This window comes from Labrus bergylta, chromosome 8 (genome assembly GCF_963930695.1).
Source record: "Labrus bergylta chromosome 8, fLabBer1.1, whole genome shotgun sequence".
NCBI classification, from domain to species: Eukaryota; Metazoa; Chordata; class Actinopteri; order Labriformes; family Labridae; genus Labrus; species Labrus bergylta.
This window is the reverse complement of record NC_089202.1, coordinates 9472491-9490412: the sequence shown is the minus strand read 5'-3', so window position 1 is coordinate 9490412 and position 17922 is coordinate 9472491. Positions and strand designations below refer to the sequence as shown.

General features: G+C 37.8%; 3 protein-coding genes across 7 annotated transcripts in view; all 3 read right to left on the bottom strand.

Annotated features, from left to right (window-relative positions):
* Positions 1–62: 62 nt before the first annotated feature.
* On the bottom strand, positions 63–6221 carry LOC109986609 (sialic acid-binding Ig-like lectin 13). Of its 2 annotated transcripts, none has more exons than XM_065958299.1 (9): positions 6100–6221; positions 5563–5925; positions 3641–3931; positions 1940–2188; positions 1192–1452; positions 1003–1090; positions 688–786; positions 461–536; positions 63–383 (listed from the first exon to the last, which is right to left on the bottom strand). In XM_065958299.1, the coding sequence occupies exons 1-9, from the start codon at positions 6146–6148 to the stop codon at positions 348–350; spliced, it is 1512 nt and encodes a 503-aa protein (XP_065814371.1). In that variant the 5' UTR covers positions 6149–6221; the 3' UTR covers positions 63–347. The 2 variants fall into 2 exon arrangements, with proteins under 2 accessions (XP_065814371.1, XP_065814372.1); XM_065958300.1 differs by having other exon boundaries at positions 688–783.
* A 7634-nt stretch (positions 6222–13855) lies between these two features.
* Positions 13856–15924, bottom strand: LOC109986619 (sialoadhesin-like). 2 transcript variants are annotated; one of them, XM_065958297.1, is made up of 6 exons: positions 15738–15924; positions 14989–15249; positions 14808–14895; positions 14481–14579; positions 14254–14329; positions 13856–14176 (listed from the first exon to the last, which is right to left on the bottom strand). In XM_065958297.1, the coding sequence occupies exons 1-6, from the start codon at positions 15922–15924 to the stop codon at positions 14141–14143; spliced, it is 747 nt and encodes a 248-aa protein (XP_065814369.1). In that variant the 3' UTR covers positions 13856–14140. The 2 variants fall into 2 exon arrangements, with proteins under 2 accessions (XP_065814369.1, XP_020492988.2); XM_020637332.2 differs by having other exon boundaries at positions 14481–14576.
* A 426-nt stretch (positions 15925–16350) lies between these two features.
* LOC109986620 (myelin-associated glycoprotein-like) overlaps positions 16351–17922 on the bottom strand; it is a 3888-nt gene continuing 2316 nt past the window's right edge. For all 3 annotated transcript variants that reach the window (XM_065958294.1, XM_065958295.1, XM_065958296.1), the window contains one exon: positions 16351–16658. In XM_065958294.1, coding sequence (XP_065814366.1) covers positions 16351–16658 — 308 coding nt within the window. The remainder of the gene's footprint in view (positions 16659–17922) is intronic.

Genomic DNA, 17922 nt, shown 5'->3' with positions numbered 1-17922 from the left:
GTGTACTATGTGCTGATCTCAAGTGACAGATAGTGTAGGAAAATGAAGAGTTATCAAGCATATTTTAAAGTAAACTATAACAATTTAATGATGGTTGTCACAGAACGTACAAGACATGTAAGCTGTGTTCGAGAGGAGCAAAAATTGAAAACACAAGTGCATTAACAACTGAACATCATGAACAACTATTTTCTCATCTATAAATTAGACTGATGATAATGATTAGATAACCTATACAAAAATGAGTATATCAACAATCTCGACAAGTTTCTTCACCCCCCATCAGATAGAAAACACACATTGCAACTGAAGCTGGTCTTCCAGGGAATTCGGTGTTCTTGTTCCTGTTACATATTGGCGTATATTGCGTCATCCAGTTCGGTCTATAGAGAAAACTCAAATAAATGATCTGTTCTTTCAAATCTGGAAATAATACTTAAAGAAAAAAAACTTTACAAACCTCCATGTTACCATAAACAGGTTCATTGGCATAAACAGCACCTAGGCAATCGTCATCATCATAGGTCTTCTCTATTCTGAGGAGAGAACAGAAATGAAATTATTAAATTCTTATTTATTTCAACCAAATGCAAAACAGAAATGCACACAACCTTAGCTAGATTTGCTTCCTTGTATCACTTTACATTGTGTGGAAACATTATTTTAGCTGAGGTGAATAACTCAAACCTCTTTGTAGTTGTTGTAGCATACTGAGGGTGCTCCACATCTTTAGCCGCCTTCATGGTGCTCAAAGCAGTTGTTGCTGCATCTACAGACCTCCCCCTGCTGGCAGAATAATGTTTTACAATTGTCACGCAACCACAGCAATGTTAACTGCAAAGTGATGAGCTCAGACTATTACAAGACACACTTTCACTCCGAACTAACAATGTTAAGAACAAACATAGTTTCAAACATCTTATTGCTACTTTATTTCTGACATATAAAACATTTTTTTCCTGTATACTTTCAATAACAGTAACATGTTATATGATAACTTACCATTTTTTCACCCCCACTGCTATCAAAAGTATCACCAGAATCCCTCCTGCTCCAATGGCTATAGAAATGTAAATATTCTGCATTTTACCTGTCCAAATAAATAAACAAATACATAAATGAATTTCATGCTCAACTATTCCGTTTTTAGATGAATATCAAACACAATGGATGTTCCTAAAACATGCTTACTGTTAACCAGGAAATAGAGTGTGAGGTCTGCGCTGCCCTGCGTGTTGTTTGCCAAACAGCGGACAAACCCAGAGGATCCAAACTCTACCTGTAGAGTACCGATGGTAACAAGGCCGTGTTTCTCTACCTTTGCTTTTGGCATGACTTTGTCAGAGAGCACAAAGTGAACCGTGCTCGCAGGTCTTGACTCTGCAATGCACACGCACTTTACCACGTCTGCCTCTGCGTAGCAGGAAGACATGTTCTTAATCTCAGGGGCATCTGTCAGTATAAGGGACATCACAATTAATAAAACATATTTTTATTTTGTTTAAATAACCTTAAGGGTACATTACTTTTCTCAACAAAGTTACAAAGTGCTTCACAAACAGCTTAAAATGAGATCAGGAATTTAAAAAAGGATAAAATATCTTAAAAAGAAAAAAACACTGAAAATAAATGAAGACAGAGGTAAAAGCTTTTTGATTCAAGTTTGACTGATTAAGCAAACTGGATTTGAGCAGGCAGGTCATCTCAGATTTCTAAAGGTGCAACTACAAAAACCCCCGATCAGCTGATCTTAGAGGATGTAAATCAAAAATGTTAATCAATCCAGATGACGGAACGCCAACATTTGAGTGATCTGATCAACTTTTCTTTAATCAGTAATAATTAGAAGCTATAATTAGAAAAAAACAACTCAATTAGCAGCTACAATTGTAAATGTTATATTTTTGTTGTCCATTGTGTCCTTCAACTGTTGACTTACGTAACACATTGAGCTGCACAGGGCTTGACTTGTTTCGTGCTATTGTATTAATGGCAGTACAGTAGAGAGCTCCTGTATGTCTGGAGGCATTGTGCAGCGTGTAGACCTTCCCATGAAACAGCTGAGCACCAGTTTCATTATGCCACTCATAGCTGGCTGGGGGGTTAGCATCACTGGAGCATTCCATCCGAACAGATTCCCCCTCCTTAACTTCTGACTTGTACTCAACCTTCACATTCACCGGGGCATCTGCATGGAAACATGCATGTTTACTGGGGCAGTCATAGTGAAAAAAAAAAGTTTATACAATTTTTAGTGTTTTACTACAACGTGCTATCAAACCTGAGCTGATGTCAGTGCACACTGAAAACAGAGGTCATTGGCACTAGCATGAAGAAACTAACTTGATGGGAATACCATTATCTTTGTATTTATTTAGTCCTAAAACAGTGTAGTGGATGAAGAAAACACAAGATCAAATGATTGGGCTACAGGAGAAGCCCATACCACGAAGTTGCTACAGTTCTATCTGAAGGGGACATGAATCTTTACAATTATTTCAGTAGCTATGAGACTGAGATAGTTACAATAATGAACTTCATGGTAGTGCTAGAGGAAAATACAAGGGGCAACCTCTGTTGTAGAATTCATCCTCTGAGAGTCATGACAAGCCTTTAGCTCTACAAATACTGATGGCACACTGAAGCCTTGACCAAAGTGGTAAAACTATATATAGACAAAACCATCTTTAGAGTCAGGACAAAAAATAACTTTACACAGCTGTAGAGTAGGTTATGCAGTGCCAAGAGAAAATTAACAGCAGCAGAATAAGGTAGAATAAATAAAATTGACCCGTCTTATAAATGAGCCTTAGAAAGAGACGTTGCATTCTTCTCTTTTTTTTTACTGCATTAAACATGTTGTCTGACTTCCTGTTGGTGAAAGTGAGGAAAAACTGCAAAATAAGGCGAATAAGTGAAATGTTTAATGTCTCGGTTTAAAGTGTCAGTTGGTTCTGCTTCACAGGATACTTTGTCCTGAGTCCGCAGTGAGATGCTCTTTTTCCAACACATGAACACACAATGACTGTAAATCCCCAAACTAACAACTCAACCTGATTTGAACGTTGAAAGCTTCTATATTTAAATGTCTGTGTGGTGGTTAAACCGTCAACCATGAATCCTTCCAGTTTGGGGCCTGAGCCTGGTTTGGTTTTAATTTCACATCTATTGTTTAATTTTGTGCATTTCTTTCATTGTATGTGCTACCGTATATGTCCATGTATGTCATTTCAAGTTATACCGCCATAAACTGATGTAAAAAAGTGAGGGAGGAAAAAAGAGTATCATTTTCTATATTTTTGTAACTGAGTTTTGATTGAATCTTTTTTGCATATTGGCTCTTTTAGCCAAATAGCTGCTTCCACCTCCTTTGTTGGATGTTAATAAGGTATTTAATTTTTTACCCGAATCATTACTTCTTCAATTTAAATTTGATAATGTATTTTATCCCACTTCATGAATCCCTGACTCTTTGAGCTTATCGCCATCAACCGTCACCTCATACCCCTCATATCACAGTTTGTGATATGAACAGTATCTAACAGTTTTCTCATTGATTCAAATACTTTAAAAAATGATATTTCCAGCAGTGAAGCATTTGTGACAAATATCAGAATAACTCATCAAAAACAACACTTACACTTCACGTTGAGCTTCTTGGATTCGGTCTGGTGCTTCCCTCCCTTGTATCTCACGGAGCATTGTAAATTCTTCTCATGATCAACATGTGTAGGGTTAAAGGTCAGAGTAGAAGTTGCTTTCCATTGGCCAGCATTGAGCTGCTTCTGTTGGAAAACGTTCTCTCCTGAGTGACTCCAGTTGAAGACAGGAGGAGAAGCAGGGCAGGAGTGAGACACAGAGCAGGACGCAGACACAGTTTCACCCTCCTTTAACTTGTTTTTCACAAGGAAAGTGACTTGCTCTGGTTCACCTGTAAGAACAAGCAGTCATAGCAAAAATCACAAATCACTGGATGTAAAGCTGGATGTAAAATCTTTACACTGGCTGCCTGTTAGTTTTCGTGTTGATTTTAAAATTATTTTAATAGTTTATAAAGCATTACATGGCTTTGCACCAGACTACCTATCAGATATGATTTTAGTTTATGAACCAGTACGGCCCCTCAGACCCTCCAGTTCCTCTCTCTTAGTTGTTCCACAGAGCAGGACAAAATTTTTTGGCGATGCTGCTTTCAGCTGTTACGCTCCGAGACTGTGGAACAACCTTCCTGAGGGTCTAAGAGGAGCCCAGAATATTGAGATTTTTAAACGCAGTCTTAAAACTAATTTATTCAGTCTGGCTTTTATATAGTGCTTTATATCAATTCAGATCTTAACATTACTGTATTGTCTTTTTTATCCTACTACAATTTTAAAAATGTTCCTCTTATGTATTTATTTTAATATCTTGTTGCTTTTATGTGTCATATTTTATTTTTTTATTTTTATACATATTTTTTAATTCTTATTGGTGTGCATTAGTCTCTCAATGATTTTATCAATGATTTTATAAACTACTTTTTTGTCAATAACTTTTCTGCACTCTTGTTAAGCACTTTGAACTGCAATTTAATTTGTCTGAAAGGTGCTATATAAATAAAGTTTGATTGATTGATTGAAAGCTGTTCGATGGAATTGTAGGTTGTTCTGGCCTCAGTTGTTTCAATAATAAACCTTTTTATTTATCCAAGTACAAAAAAGGGAAAAGTGTGGTTTAATGTTTTAGAGGAGTGTTAGGTAAAGGTTTAGAGAGACAGATACAGTCATGTGATGTTGGTGCTTTATGCTGCTGAAATTTTCATTTTGTACTTCATCCATCTCATTTATCACTTTCATTCAATTTTAGTTAATAATAAAACCATCGAATCAAATCACACGCACTTCAAATGGCTTGTGTTTGCTTTCAATAGCAATCATCTTTCCAGAGAAATGAAACTGTTAAGATAAAAACTAGTTACGGTTACAGAAGAGCAACCAGTTACCACAACACAAATAAGGAACTGGGAATCACATAAAAGTCAACAGCATAAAAGTCTTCATCTGAAGATTTTGTTTGAGGCTACAGTTACAAAGTCAACTTATCAAAGATAAGACAAACCATTGACCTTAACAATGTGAGGTTAAATATGTCAATATAATATCTTTGGACTCTTGGTAGACTGTTAAAGTAAGTATTACATTGCTTACTGTAGAAAAAAATAAATTGATAACATGATTCTCTCTCTCTCTCACTCGCTTTCCCCCTCTCTCTCTCTCAGCCCATCCCAAGTTAAAAGGAAGTTTTTCCATCCAACTGTGGCCATGTTCTTGCTCATGTTGGATCGAAGTTGGGTCCCTCTAAATAATTTAACAAAGGATGTGGTCTAGACCAGCACTTTAAATACGGGTCATCATATACATTTTGTTGTCATTTGGAGATATATGATGAAAAGTTGATTGATTTTAAAAGTATGCATGATAATGATTTTTGACTTTGTATTCTCCCATTTCAACCATGACAGAGATTTAAAAAAAAAAACTGCAAGCATTTACTGTACAGTAAGAGAACTCAAGATGTACTTACTTATCATTGCAATGGAAACAGAGTTGGCTGTGTAAGAATATTTTTCATAGCCGGCCATTTCAATCCTGAAATGAAAAGGTCCCTCATCACTTTGTTGGATGGGGTCAATCTTCAGAGAACAGTTCTTTTGTCTGACGTCTCCCAGCAGCTCTGTTCGGCCCCGATACTGCTCAATGACTTTAGACTGAACCGGGTGATTGATGAGCTGGTGTGCCTGATCGGTCCACATCCCTGTCAATCCAGTGAGAGTCCTCCCTGGATCTGGGTAGTCAAATGTACAGGGGATCACCACACAGGATCCAAGTAGACCTTTAACTGAGGAAGGGACTGTAGCTGTCCAAGAGGAGGCTTCAGTTTGAACAGCTGTAAGAAAAAGAAAAAGAAACAAACTTCTACTAGCACAATCCCTCTTGCACAAATTATTAATCTCTTTGTCTGAACAATCATTAAATAATAAGAAAAAATCTGAGTGTTAAATGAACTACAAGTGAACTGTGAAATATTGTATAGTTGGATTTAAAAGGGTAGTGAACATACCTTGAAAACAAAGCAACACATAAAGTAGAGGGCATTTTAAAGAAGCCATCCTCCTGGGATCTGATCGCAGATAAAGTGACAGATATTTCCAAACTCGTGCTGCGCTGCTGTCATTTCCTCTCGTGACAAATCGGTTGTCTAGTTTCCATTCCATTTTTAACACACCACAGAACCAGTGTGCTAAACACATTTGTCTCATCACATGTATATTGTGGAAGTTCATTGTATTAATGATTTAAAGGTGCACTATGTAGATTTGGTAGTGAAATTTGAATGTTGGAGAAGTGAAACAATTCTATTCTATATTTTCTGAACTGAATACAAAAACTTTACTTGAAGAAAAAATGGGTCCCTGAAACACTGTTAAGAGCTTAAAAGCTACCAGGAGAGTTACGGTTTCACTGTTGTGGGCCCACCACAATAACTTCTCATGTAGCATTTTTTCTTCAAACAGTGTTACAAGGACCAAATTTTCCTCTGAGGACAGTTTGTGTATTAGAGTTATGAACATATACCACAGAATCTGTACACTTCTACAGCTTTCACATTTTTCTACCTGAACTACATTAAATTCCTTTATTTCCCCCCTGCAAGCTATTGTTGCCTAGGAAGTATAATTTTGTTTCCATGTATGTCATTTCAAGTTATACCGCCATAAACTGATGTAAAAAAGTGAGGGAGGAAAAAAGAGTATCATTTTCTATATTTTTGTAACTGAGTTTTGATTGAATCTTTTTTGCATATTGGCTCTTTTAACCAAATAGCTGCTTCCACCTCCTTTGTTGGATGTTAATAAGGTATTTAATTTTTTACCCGAATCATTACTTCTTCAATTTAAATTTGATAATGTATTTTATCCCACTTCATGAATCCCTGACTCTTTGAGCTTATCGCCATCAACCGTCACCTCATACCCCTCATATCACAGTTTGTGATATGAAGTACAAAAGGCCTTCCTAATGGCTCCTAAGACAGATTCAAACATTTTCATTGTCTTTATGCTGATTTAAGTCGTAGAATTCTTCTTTCTCATCAGAGATGGAGCTGAAGTTGTGGATTTCCTGTCTGTATTTACTTGGTGAGTCCTCAATAAAAAATATTGGCCAGTAAAGTACCTCAGCATCACCTTATATTTATTTGATTTTCTTCCTTCGTTTTTAGTGATCCTTCATTTCGAGTCTTCTCATGGACAATGGGCGGCCATTGTACCACCGAAGATCTCCGCCGTGCAGGGCTCCTGTGTGGTTATTCCTTGCTCCTACACTTACCCCAATCGAGTCTCAAAGGAGATCCTGAACAGGTGGATTGGATTCTGGAGAAAAAAAAGCAACAATCATCTCTATCAATCTCCCAAATTGGAAACTGCCTACTGAGTACAGAAAACAGACTCTGTTTTGGGGAAATTTGCAAACACGTGAATGCACCATGATGCTGGACAGTTTCAGGAGGACGGACACTGGCCCTTTCTACTGCAGGATTGAATTTCCGCCGTATGGAAGAAGCTTCTCCTCCACAAACAATGATCAATCAATCAATCAATCAATCAATTTTTATAGCGTCAACTCATAACAAGTGTTATCTTGAGACACTTTACAAAAAGCAGGTAAAATACCTTACTCTTTGTCTTTTAACATTACAAAAGAGCAGGTAAAAAGACCTTAGTCCTTGTTATGTTACAAAAAGCAGGTAAAAGACCTTACTTATTGCTATATTACAAAGACCCGGCCTATCCATCATGAGCACTTTAGCAAAGCAGCAAAAGTTACAGTGGTAAGAAAAAACTGCCTTATTAAAAGGCAGAAATCTTCGGCTGGATCCCTGGCTCATGACGAAACAGGGTTGTTCTGGCAGGCCGTCAACCAACGATCTCGAGGAGCCTAAGAGAGCTCAAGGAGCTCCCAGGAAAGTAGGTGGTTAGTGACTGAGATTTACAGATAGATACATGCAGTAATATGATGTACTGTATATGTACAGTGAGAGAGAGAGAGAGAAAGGGGAGCTCAAGGTGCCAGTTCCCCCGGTAGTCTAAGCTTATAGCAGCATAACTAGGAGCTGGTCTACACCAGCACCAGCCCTAACGATAAGATTTATCAAAAAGGAAAGTTTTAAGTCTATTCTTAAAAATACAGACTGTGTCTGCCTCCCGGACCCCGGCTGGAAGACGATTCCAGAGGAGAGGAGCCTGACAACTTAAGGCATTACCTCCCATAGTACCCTTAGAGACTGTAGGTAGTGGTACCACTAGCAGGCCAGCATTCTGGGACCCTAATGTTCTCGAGGGGCAGTACGGCACTAGTAGCTCCTTAAGATAAGATGGTGCCTGGCCATTTAGAGCTTTGTAAGTGAGAAGAAGGATCTTGAATTCTATTCTAGACTGTATAGGGAGCTAGTGCAGAGAAGCCAACACAGGAGTAATGTGGTCCCTTTTCCTAGTTCTAGTCAGTACACGAGCTGCAGCGTTCTGGACTAGTTGAAGAGTCTTTAGAGACCCACAAGAGAATTACAATAATCCAACCTGGAGGTAACAAATGCATGAACTAGTTTTTCTGCATCATTTTGCGACAGGATATTCCTGATCTTGGATATATTACGAAGGTGAAAATAGGCTGTTCTTGAAATTTTCCTGATGTGAGAGCTAAAGGACATATCTTGATCAAATAGAACTCCTAGATTCCTAACAGTGGTGCTAGATGCCAGGCTGATGTCATTAAGGACAGTCACATCACTAGAAAAATTATCTCTGAGGTTTTTAGGGCCTAGCACAATAACTTCAGTCTTGTCTGAGTTAAGTTGCAAAACATTTCTGGTCATCCAGGTCCTAATGTCCTTAAGGCACGTTTCTAGCTTACATAACTGACTGGTGCCATCGGGTTTCATTGATACATAAAGCTGAGTATCATCTGCATAACAATGAAACTGTATGGAGTGTTTCCTCATAATATTTACCAGAGGAAGCATATATAATGTAAAGAGAATTGGTCCAAGCACTGAACCTTGTGGCACTCCATGGCTAACTTTGGTGTGCATAGAGGACTTATCATTAACATGTACAAACTGAGATCGGTCTGATAAGTAGGATTCAAACCAACTTAAAGCAGTCCCTGTAATTCCAAGTAACTGTTCTACTCTGTATAATAGGATCTGGTGGTCAATAGTGTCAAAAGCAGCACTAAGATCTAACAAGACGAGCACAGAGTCCCCTGTCTGAAGCTAGAAGTAGATCGTTTGTAACTTTAACTAGTGCAGTCTCAGTGCTATGGTGGGCCCTAAATCCTGGCTGAAACTCCTCAAATAAACTGTTGTCATGGAGAAAGTCACACAGATGATTAGCTACCACTTTCTCCAGGACATTTGAGATAAAGGGAAGGTTGGATATAGGCCTGTAGTTAGCTAGAGTTCCTGAATCTAGAGTAGGTTTTTTGAGTAGAGATTTGAGTACCGCTACTTTAAATGACTGTGGTACATAGCCTGCCAGTAAAGACATATTGATCATATCTAATATAGAGTTGCTAACTAAGGGAAAGACTTCCTTAAACAGCTTGGTTGAGATTGGGTCTAAAAGACAGGTTGACGGTTTCGACGCAGAAATAATTGAATTTAGCTCTGAAAGGTCGATTGGAGAAAAACAGTCTAGACTAATATCAGGTCCTGGAACTGTCTCTGCCATATCAGACGTATCTGCACCAGGTAAGGGCAGGAGGTTACTACTATTGTCTCTGATGTCCAGAATTTTGTTGTTGAAAAAGCTAAGGAAATCATTACTGCTGAGTGCTAAAGGAATACAAGGCTCAATGGAGCTATGACTCTCTGTCAGCCTGGCTACACTGAATCAAAAGCAGCTGAAATAGCTTCCTCCTTAAATCTAGCTCCAGCACTATCAGATAAACTTCTAGAGAGCACATTTTTATGAAGCAGAGATAATTCTGGTAGGACAAAGTCAAAAGTAATAAGGAAATGGTCTGATAGAAGAGAATTTTCTAGGAAAACTGTAAGGTTTTGGATTTCAATGCCATAAGCTAAAACAAGATCCAGGGTATGGTTAAAACGGTTCGTTTACACCCTGGGTGAAACCAATAGAGTCTAATAATGACATGAAAGCTGTGCTAAGGCTATCATTATCAACAACTAGAACTGGCTGAAAGGTTCTTGAGACTGGATGTGAAAGATTAAGAACAAGGCTTTCAAAAAAAGAAAATTTCAGCTTTGGTCGAGGGTTAACTGGAAGACCAGAATTAAAAATAGCTGCTACTCCACCACCTTGTCCAGTGTCTCGAGGTATATGAGTACTAAAATGACTGGGAGGAGTGGATTCATTTAAACTAACATATTCATCTCGACACAGCCAGGTTTCAGTCAAACAAAGTAAATCAATATGCTGATCTGATATCAGATCATTCACTAAAAGAGATTTGGATGCGAAGGACCTAATGTTCAAAAGTCTGCAGTGAATTTTCTGATTTTGTTGCAAAATCGTATTCATAGTTTTGATTCTAATGAGATTTTGACGGTTTACGTCTTTTTTTCTACTTATAAAAATGGGTCTGGACTGGGCGACAGACACAGTACCTATAGTATAACTACAGTTAGATTCATAATTACAGCTATAGTGACTGGGAGACAGATCTAAGGGAGGCGCAGAGAAGTGTGTAAGACTGCAGCTCTGCCTCCTGATCTGAACTCTGTGTTGTTGTCAAGGTTTTGGACTAATAACCTCTGCTATGTTTCTAGATAACAGAGCTGCACCGTCCAAAGTGGGATGGATGCCGTCTCTAGCTAGCAGACCAGGTTTTCCCCAAAAAGACTGCCAGTTATCTATGAAGCCCACATCGTTTGCTGGACACCACCTCGACAGCCAGCGGTTGAGTGATGACATGCGGCTATACATGTCATCACTGGTTTGATTTGGGAGGGGTCCAGAGAACACTACGGAGTCCGACATCGTCTTAGCAAAAGTACACACCGATTCCACATTAACCTTAGTGACTTCCGACCGGCGTAGTCGGGAGTCATTAGTGCCGACATGAATTACGATTGTATCAAATCTACCTTTAGTCTTTGTAACTTAACATCTGACAGCAGGAGCAGGAGAGAGCAGGAGAGGGAGAGACAGAAAAAGAAGCCATTGTAAATAAAGCTAACCGCTAAGCTAGGCGAAGAGTAGGTAGCTAAAATAAAAAAAACTGTTAAGCAGGTTTGTCGCCAGAGAGAAAGAGGGCTTTTCGATTACATCAGTTTGTCTGAACGTACAGTGTGTTGGAAACAATAGTCGTAAGAAACTAGGCAAAATGAACATTTAAGCTTTTAGCTCGATCAGCACTGAACAACACAGTACAGCGGAGAACAGAACAGGAAATTATGCAATACGCTCACCCGTAGTACGTAGCGCGTAGCAGCACGTGGATAATGACAAATGATGTGACCATTGACGTTATGTGTGAGTGTTGTTTATTTAATGCACATATCCTTACTGTTTTTTAACATGATATTGAATTCACTGTTGAAAAAATGTAAATAGGTAATAGTGGGATGATATTTCTTCTCTCCAGCGAATCCTCCAGTACCATCTCTGTCTGTGCAGGTGAGAGATAAAATAACTGCCTCCTGCTCGGTGTCTCACTCCTGCCCCTCGTACCCTCCTCAGTTCATCTGGAGTCACCCCGGAATCGTCACTCTGCGATTGAAAAAGCTGAATATGTGTCAACCGTGACTCTTAAGCCTCTGCCCATTGACTCCAATAAGAATTTAACATGCACAGTGAAGTACAGAGGAGGGAAGCAGGCCAGGAACTCAGTGTCAGTGTATAACCAAAATATCACACCAATAGTTTAATGTCTCTGTTTGTGTTTTTCAGATGACATGCTTTGGTTTGATAACACAGATTCTGACCAAAAGTAAATTACTGAACACAAACTATATGTCCACACAGTGAGTTAAGAGACACAATCAGACAGTTCAGAATTTGACTTCACTCTAACATCATTTGAATGAGCAGAAATCACCTTGATCATCTTAGAATGTATCACTTCATATTTGCTGTTGTGGAAGATCAGTTTTTTCTTTTGATGTGATATTTTTGTGTCTTTAATAATATTGTTTTAATATTATATGATTGTGTCTGATTAACATTAAATAATCCAAATGTAACTTTGTTTTTGTGTGTCCTTTTTTTGCGTTGGTCTATATTAAAAAGGAACTTGGTATTTGAGTGATGTCATTTTGACTGTCCACTCAGCTTTTGGACTATGGTAATGTGCAATACATGTGTTTCTTAAACAACTTAAAAATCTTCAGATTGTATCGTTAAAAAAAATAAGTACACTGATTTTGTAAGTGTTCATGATTCATAATAATATAAAATATTTCATAGGCCCACAAGTGTTAGGGCTTTGTGTGGTATAACTTTCAAGGAGTTAAAAAAAAAAGAACAGACCATATTTAAAAAATAAATACATTATTTGCTACTATATATATTCATATAGAAATATATGGAAAAATTGTGTGTTGTTTTTAACTTTATAATATGAGTGCTAAAAAAATCAGTTAGTATACCTTTTGGTACAGCATGCTAAATGAGATTGTTGATCCTTAAAGGAATTTCATGCTTTGATAACCAAAATGGCTTTATGTAGGCTATTTAACACTCAGAACAAGACAATGTACAAATTAAATCAAACTTCTAGATTTCTTGCTTCTTGGATTGGGTTAAGTCCAAGTGCATTTAGTGTAGAAGCCAGTGTCTCACTCTGAGCCTTTGAACTGATGACAAGTAATTCTGTTTTGTCCTGGTTAAGTTGTACAAAGTTGTGAGACATCCAGACTTTAAAATCTAAAATGAAGTTAAAAAGTGAGTCAATCGGCCGTGTCATCAGGCGATACGATCACATAGAGCTGAGTGTCATCAGCATAGCTGGGGAAAGAGATGCCATACCTCCTGATAACACTGCCCAGGGGTAGCATATACAAATAAAAAAATAATGGTCCTCAGATTGATCCTTGAAGTACCCTACATGTTACCTCATAGTGTCAGGAGAACTGGTCATTAATGGTTACGAAAAACATTCTGTCACTAAGATAAGAGGAAAACCAGTTTAAAACATTTCCAGACAGGCCAGCATGCTCACTTAAATAACTTAACTAGTTAACTTTGAGATAACATGTTTGATGAAATGTGTAAGGTTTGTAAACCAGCTACAACTCTATATCCTAAAGTGAATTTGTGCTTGAACATTTGGGTTTGTGTCGAGGGTAAAGTAGGTCAGTGTTTGTTGCCTTTGAAAGTGTTTTTATCTATCAGCTAGGGTGACAAGCAACTTCCTCTATGCCTTCCTGTCCAATGACACACTTAGGGTGTTATAATCATGTCAGCACACACACACACACACGCACGCACGCACACACGCACACACGCACGCACACACGCACACACACACACACACACACACACACACACACACACACACACACACACACACACACACACACACACTTCACAGCTGAAGTTGTGAACACATTTGCTTATAGGATGCGTGGACTGAAAGTGCTGCTGCCATATGTTCATAGCTTTTTTAATTTAACTTGTAAATTTGTGAATTCAATAAAAATGGCATCAAAATGACTCTTCATGATACCATGATTATTTCACAACAGGGTACAAAAAGGTTGACACCTCAAAGTTGCTCTCTGTAGTGTGGCCTGTGTACTATGTGCTGATCTCAAGTGACAGATATTGTAAGAAAATGAAGAGTTATCAAGCATATTTTAAAGTAAACTATAACAATTTAATGATGGTTGTCACAAAACGTACAAGACATGTAAGATGTGTTCGAGAGGAGCAAAAATTGAAAACACAAGTGCATTAACAACTGAACATCATGAACAACTATTTTCTCATCTATAAATTAGACTGATGATAATGATTAGATAACCTATACAAAAAGGAGTATATCAACAATCTCGACAAGTTTCTTCACCCCCCATCAGATAGAAAACACACATTGCAACTGAAGCTGGTCTTCCAGGGAATTCGGTGTTCTTGTTCCTGTTACATATTGGCGTATATTGCGTCATCCAGGTCGGTCTATAGAGAAAACTCAAATAAATGATCTGTTCTTTCAAATCTGGAAATAATACTTAAAGAAAAAAAACTTTACAAACCTCCATGTTACCATAAACAGGTTCATTGGCATAAACAGCACCTAGGCAATCGTCATCATCATAGGTCTTCTCTATTCTGAGGACAGAACAGAAATGAAATTATTCAATTCTTATTTATTTCAACCAAATGCAAAACAGAAATGCACACAACCTTAGCTAGATTTGCTTCCTTGTATCACTTTACATTGTGTGGAAACATTATTTTAGCTGAGGTGAATAACTCAAACCTCTTTGTAGTTGTTGTAGCATACTGAGGGTGCTCCACATCTTTAGCCGCCTTCATGGTGCTCAAAGCAGTTGTTGCTGCATCTACAGACCTCCCCCTGCTGGCAGAATAATGTTTTACAATTGTCACGCAACCACAGCAATGTTAACTGCAAAGTGATGAGCTCAGACTATTACAAGACACACTTTCACTCCGAACTAACAATGTTAAGAACAAACATAGTTTCAAACATCTTATTGCTACTTTATTTCTGACATATAAATAAACATATAAAACATTTTTTTCCTGTATACTTTCAATAACAGTAACATGTTATATGATAACTTACCATTTTTTCACCCCCACTGCTATCAAAAGTATCACCAGAATCCCTCCTGCTCCAATGGCTATAGAAATGTAAATATTCTGCATTTTACCTGTCCAAATAAATAAACAAATGAATTTCATGCTCAACTATTCCGTTTTTAGATGAATATCAAACACAATGGATGTTCCTAAAACATGCTTACTGTTAACCAGGAAATAGAGTGTGAGGTCTGCGCTGCCCTGCGTGTTGTTTGCCAAACAGCGGACAAACCCAGAGGATCCAAACTCTACCTGTAGAGTACCGATGGTAACAAGGCCGTGTTTCTCTACCTTTGCTTTTGGCATGACTTTGTCAGAGAGCACAAAGTGAACCGTGCTCGCAGGTCTTGACTCTGCAATGCACACGCACTTTACCACGTCTGCCTCTGCGTAGCAGGAAGACATGTTCTTAATCTCAGGGGCATCTGTCAGTATAAGGGACATCACAATTAATAAAACATATTTTTATTTTGTTTAAATAACCTTAAGGGTACATTACTTTTCTCAACAAAGTTACAAAGTGCTTCACAAACAGCTTAAAATGAGATCAGGAATTTAAAAAAGGATAAAATATCTTAAAAAGAAAAAAACACTGAAAATAAATGAAGACAGAGGTAAAAGCTTTTTGATTCAAGTTTGACTGATTAAGCAAACTGGATTTGAGCAGGCAGGTCATCTCAGATTTCTAAAGGTGCAACTACAAAAACCCCCGATCAGCTGATCTTAGAGGATGTAAATCAAAAATGTTAATCAATCCAGATGACGGAACGCCAACATTTGAGTGATCTGATCAACTTTTCTTTAATCAGTAATAATTAGAAGCTATGATTAGAAAAAAAACAACTCAATTAGCAGCTACAATTGTAAATGTTATATTTTTGTTGTCCATTGTGTCCTTCAACTGTTGACTTACGTAACACATTGAGCTGCACAGGGCTTGACTTGTTTCGTGCTATTGTATTAATGGCAGTACAGTAGAGAGCTCCTGTATGTCTGGAGGCATTGTGCAGCGTGTAGACCTTCCCATGAAACAGCTGAGCACCAGTTTCATTATGCCACTCATAGCTGGCTGGGGGGTTAGCATCACTGGAGCATTCCATCCGAACAGATTCCCCCTCCTTAACTTCTGACTTGTACTCAACCTTCACATTCACCGGGGCATCTGCATGGAAACATGCATGTTTACTGGGGCAGTCATAGTGAAAAAAAAAATTTATACAATTTTTAGTGACTTTTAAATTTTTTAGTCACAATGACTGTAAATCCCCAAACTAACAACTCAACCTGATTTGAACGTTGAAAGCTTCTATATTTAAATGTCTGTGTGGTGGTTAAACCGCCAACCATGAATCCTTCCAGTTTGGGGCCTGAGCCTGGTTTGGTTTTAATTTCACATCTATTGTTTAATTTTGTGCATTTCTTTCATTGTATGTGCTCATCTCTAACAGTTTTCTCATTGATTCAAATACTTTAAAAAATCATATTTCCAGCAGTGAAGCATTTGTGACAAATATCAGAATAACTCATCAAAAACAACACTTTAACTTCACGTTGAGCTTCTTGGATTCGGTCTGGTGCTTCCCTCCCTTGTATCTCACGGAGCATTGTAAATTCTTCTCATGATCAACATGTGTAGGGTTAAAGGTCAGAGTAGAAGTTGCTTTCCATTGGCCAGCATTGAGCTGCTTCTGTTGGAAAACGTTCTCTCCTGAGTGACTCCAGTTGAAGACAGGAGGAGAAGCAGGGCAGGAGTGAGACACAGAGCAGGACGCAGACACAGTTTCACCCTCCTTTAACTCGTTTTTCACAGAGAAAATGACTTGCTCTGGTTCACCTGTAAGAACAAGCAGTCATAGCAAAAATCACAAATCACTGGATGTAAAGCTGGATGTAAAATCTTTTCACTGGCTGCCTGTTAGTTTTCGTGTTGATTTTAAAATTATTTTAATAGTTTATAAAGCATTACATGGCCTTGCACCAGACTACCTATCAGATATGATTTTAGTTTATGAACCAGTACGGCCCCTCAGACCCTCCAGTTCCTCTCTCTTAGTTGTTCCACAGAGCAGGACAAAAATTTTTGGCGATGCTGCTTTCAGCTGTTACGCTCCGAGACTGTGGAACAACCTTCCTGAGGGTCTAAGAGGAGCCCAGAATATTGAGATTTTTAAACGCAGTCTTAAAACTAATTTATTCAGTCTGGCTTTTATATAGTGCTTTATATCAATTCAGATCTTAACATTACTGTATTGTCTTTTTTATCCTACTACAATTTTAAAAATGTTCCTCTTATGTATTTATTTTAATATCTTGTTGCTTTTATGTGTCATATTTTATTTTTTTATTTTTATACATATTTTTTAATTCTTATTGGTGTGCATTAGTCTCTCAATGATTTTATCAATGATTTTATAAACTACTTTTTTGTCAATAACTTTTCTGCACTCTTGTTAAGCACTTTGAACTGCAATTTAATTTGTCTGAAAGGTGCTATATAAATAAAGTTTGATTGATTGATTGAAAGCTGTTCGATGGAATTGTAGGTTGTTCTGGCCTCAGTTGTTTCAATAATAAACCTTTTTATTTATCCAAATACAAAAAAGGGAAAAGTGTGGTTTAATGTTTTAGAGGAGTGTTAGGTAAAGGTTTAGAGCGACAGATACAGTCATGTGATGTTGGTGCTTTATGCTGCTGAAATTTTCATTTTGTACTTCATCCATCTCATTTATCACTTTCATTCAGTTTTAGTTTATAATAAAACCATCGAATCAAATCACACGCACTTCAAATGGCTTGTGTTTGCTTTCAGTGGCAATCATCTTTCCAGAGAAATGAAACTGTTAAGATAGAGACTATTTACGGTTACAGAAGAGCAACCAGTTACCACAACACAAATAAGGAACTGGAAGACAAACCATTGACCTTAACAATGTGAGGTTAAATGTGTCAGTATAATATCTTTGGACTCTTGGTAGACTGTTAAAGTAAGTATTACATTGCTTACTGTAGAAAAAAATAAATTGATAACATGATTCTCTCTCTCTCTCACTCGCTTTCCCCCTCTCTCTCTCTCAGCCCATCCCAAGTTAAAAGGAAGT